Source organism: Myotis davidii, unplaced genomic scaffold (genome assembly GCF_000327345.1).
Source record: "Myotis davidii unplaced genomic scaffold, ASM32734v1 scaffold1439, whole genome shotgun sequence".
Taxonomy (NCBI): domain Eukaryota; kingdom Metazoa; phylum Chordata; class Mammalia; order Chiroptera; family Vespertilionidae; genus Myotis; species Myotis davidii.
This window is the reverse complement of record NW_006292342.1, coordinates 1693322-1696006: the sequence shown is the minus strand read 5'-3', so window position 1 is coordinate 1696006 and position 2685 is coordinate 1693322. Positions and strand designations below refer to the sequence as shown.

The 2685-nt window shown below is 47.7% G+C and overlaps 1 protein-coding gene across 1 annotated transcript in view; it reads left to right on the top strand.

Moving 5' to 3' along the window:
• The window catches only part of LOC102775054 (40S ribosomal protein SA-like), a 15687-nt gene extending 14383 nt beyond the window's left edge, over positions 1-1304 (top strand). The window contains exon 2 of the mRNA XM_006765839.1: positions 1232-1304. Within this exon, the coding sequence (XP_006765902.1) occupies positions 1232-1304 (73 nt within the window). The remainder of the gene's footprint in view (positions 1-1231) is intronic.
• The last annotated feature ends 1381 nt before the right edge of the window (positions 1305-2685 follow it).

The following is a 2685-nucleotide window of genomic DNA, read 5'->3' as shown; positions in this document are numbered from 1 at the left end:
CCCGTCCCGGCGCCCGGCCGCACACTCACCATTTCTGGTTCCTGGGCCTCCCGAGTCCCGCCTGCAGCTCCCACCACCTTACGGATCGCAGATGGACCAATGGCGGAAGTGCAAGGAAGAGGCGACGTGAGTGAACTTCCGCATAGCAGAGCGTAGCCCCACCCACCTGACCCCCAATAGCCCCACCCACCTGGCGCACAGCTCCCGAAAGGACAGACACTTGTCACGACATCGCCCCCTAGCGCCTGAGGTGCACAGGTCTGAGCCCAAAGCAGCCAGATCTCCTGTCCAGGGACGTTTGCACTGAGAGGCAGCGCTGAGAGTCCCCAGGGAACAGTGGTCCTTCCTTGCAAACACACACACTGAAAAGGCACCTAAGGAATCTGGCTCCATTTTGATCTTTGTTGACACCTGGAGTCTGACGTGTGGATTTGCAAAAAGGTGCATAGGCTCAGGTACCAGGGATGCCTTAGGGCAGGGGTGGGCAACCTTTTTGTGAGTGCCTGCCAAAACCAGCGAAATCTCCGACTCAAAATTCTTCTGCATGCCAACCCTAATTTTTTGAGAACATGTTACGCCTACTTGATATCTCTTAAGGTGTAGTATGTGAAGAACCTTGAAGAAATAATAAAATTCATTCAAGCGACAAAAACACAGTATATGATGATGAAAAATACATTTATTTTTTAATGTATCCATGTACACTGATAGTCCGACAGAAAACTTTATGACTCCGTTTGATATTATCAGTGGGACTTTTGCTGCTGCATCACTGATGACAGATTTTACATCAGATTTATATTTCATGACCTTCAGAGATATGCACGAGCTACTACTTTCATCCGCCAGGCTCCTCCTGTTACGAGACTTAACAAAATTCATCACTGAGAACAAAGATTCACAGGCGTATGTGGATGAAAACATGGAGAGTAACGCTGTTGCAAAGTTTTTTAAACAGAAAAAATTTTCTGGAATGGCATTCCAAGTCCTCAATAGTTCGTTTTTGACACAGCTCTCTGGTACTCCTGTCTCTAATCGCTTTTTTTCCCCAATGTTTTCCAAGTCAACTCTAAGGTCAATAAATTTCTGCTTCCAAATTTAGCTACTCTGAAATTCAATCAACTGCATTTCAAAGTCAGCCATGTCTATCTATCCATGAAAACATTTGTAAGTTTAGTTCCTCCAGTTTCATGCTGTCTGGAAACCTCATGAATTTTGCTGTCTCTTCCAGTACTCTGAATTTTGCAAACCTTGAGAAGAACTGCTCAACAGTTGACTTGCTGATGTTTAAAAACAGCTTTTGAAGGCTTTGACAGTCTGTTCTGTCATCTTTTGGGGGGGTCTTTGATGTGCTTCTTGAGGTTTGGGAAATATCTAAATCCCTCACCATCTACATCCTTCTTAAAGACTTCCAGTTTCTTTTCAAAAGCCTTTATGTAACCAAATATAACATCAAGTCTTACCAGTTCCTTGAAATTTAACATTTAAGTCATTCAAATGTTCACAAAAATTGTAAATGGAAGATTATAAGAGAGGGTTTCGCGTGCCAGCAAAAGTTACTGACATGCCATGTTTGGCACGCGTGCCAGGGGTTGCCCACCCCTGCCATATGGGTGTTATCCTCCCAGAACTACAGTCAGATTCCCAACAAGAGCATTGAAATCAGAAACAAGCCATGATTTCCAGCGTGAAAAGTGATGTCTGCATATTTAGAATGGTTAACTTTAGAAAATGTGTTTCACATGAAAAAATGTGTTCCCACTGGTGATTCAGTCACGCTCCTCTGAGGCCATGAGCCACCCCTTACTGTGGTTGTCTTGTGGGCAGTTCCACAGACCTACCCAGAGCAAGGAGATGGGCCAGGCACAGAGGTCACCAGGGTGGGAAGCCCAGGAGTCCAGCAATGGGCAACCAATTGTAGGGTGGGGCCTGGTCCCCAGGGTGACTTTTCCTCCTCTAGCAGATCTCTGGTCCTGCGGTTTGGACCCCCTGATCTTCCTCCCTAGAGATAACATCTATGCCTCATTGTATTTCAGCTCCAGGCCCAGATAAGCAACAAAATGCCAGGGCTGACATCAGGACCAGCTGCATTGAATAATGACCCCTGCCCTGGTGCCGGCCAATCCATTAGTGGAGGCCACATCCCGGAATGGACATACCTGGAAGCTACAGAATATTCCGTTCAGCTCTTCCCCTGAGACCTCCCCTGAAATCTCCACCCTTAAAACCTATAGGAAGGAGGACCCAGTGCGCTCTCCCTCCCTGGAGCACATCTATACCTTTCCCTTCTCCTCCTTCTCCTCCTGCCCCAGGCAGGTTACCATTATCTTGCACTCCCAAGCTTCAAGGGCACTTCTGTTACCCCCTTAACTCCTTTCCTAAGCCCATTTCTTCCAAGAATAACTTCTCCTACCTCTGTAATTAACCCAGTAAGTGTTCTCTTACACTTTGGGTCTTGCCCTGTATTCTTACCCAGCTCCAGTGCTGCAGGCACATTGTTCCGGGGCCTCTGTGGTGCTCCTGGTGCCCTTCACCCACTGAGGACGATCCCCGCTGGGCGAGGGGCGGCAGGGATCCTTCTCTCTCAGCTCTAATAACTAAGGGCCAGAAGCTCACTGTGACCAGGACCTCCCGTGAACGATGGACAACCGCACATCGTCCACTTCCAGTACGAGGTCACGAGGG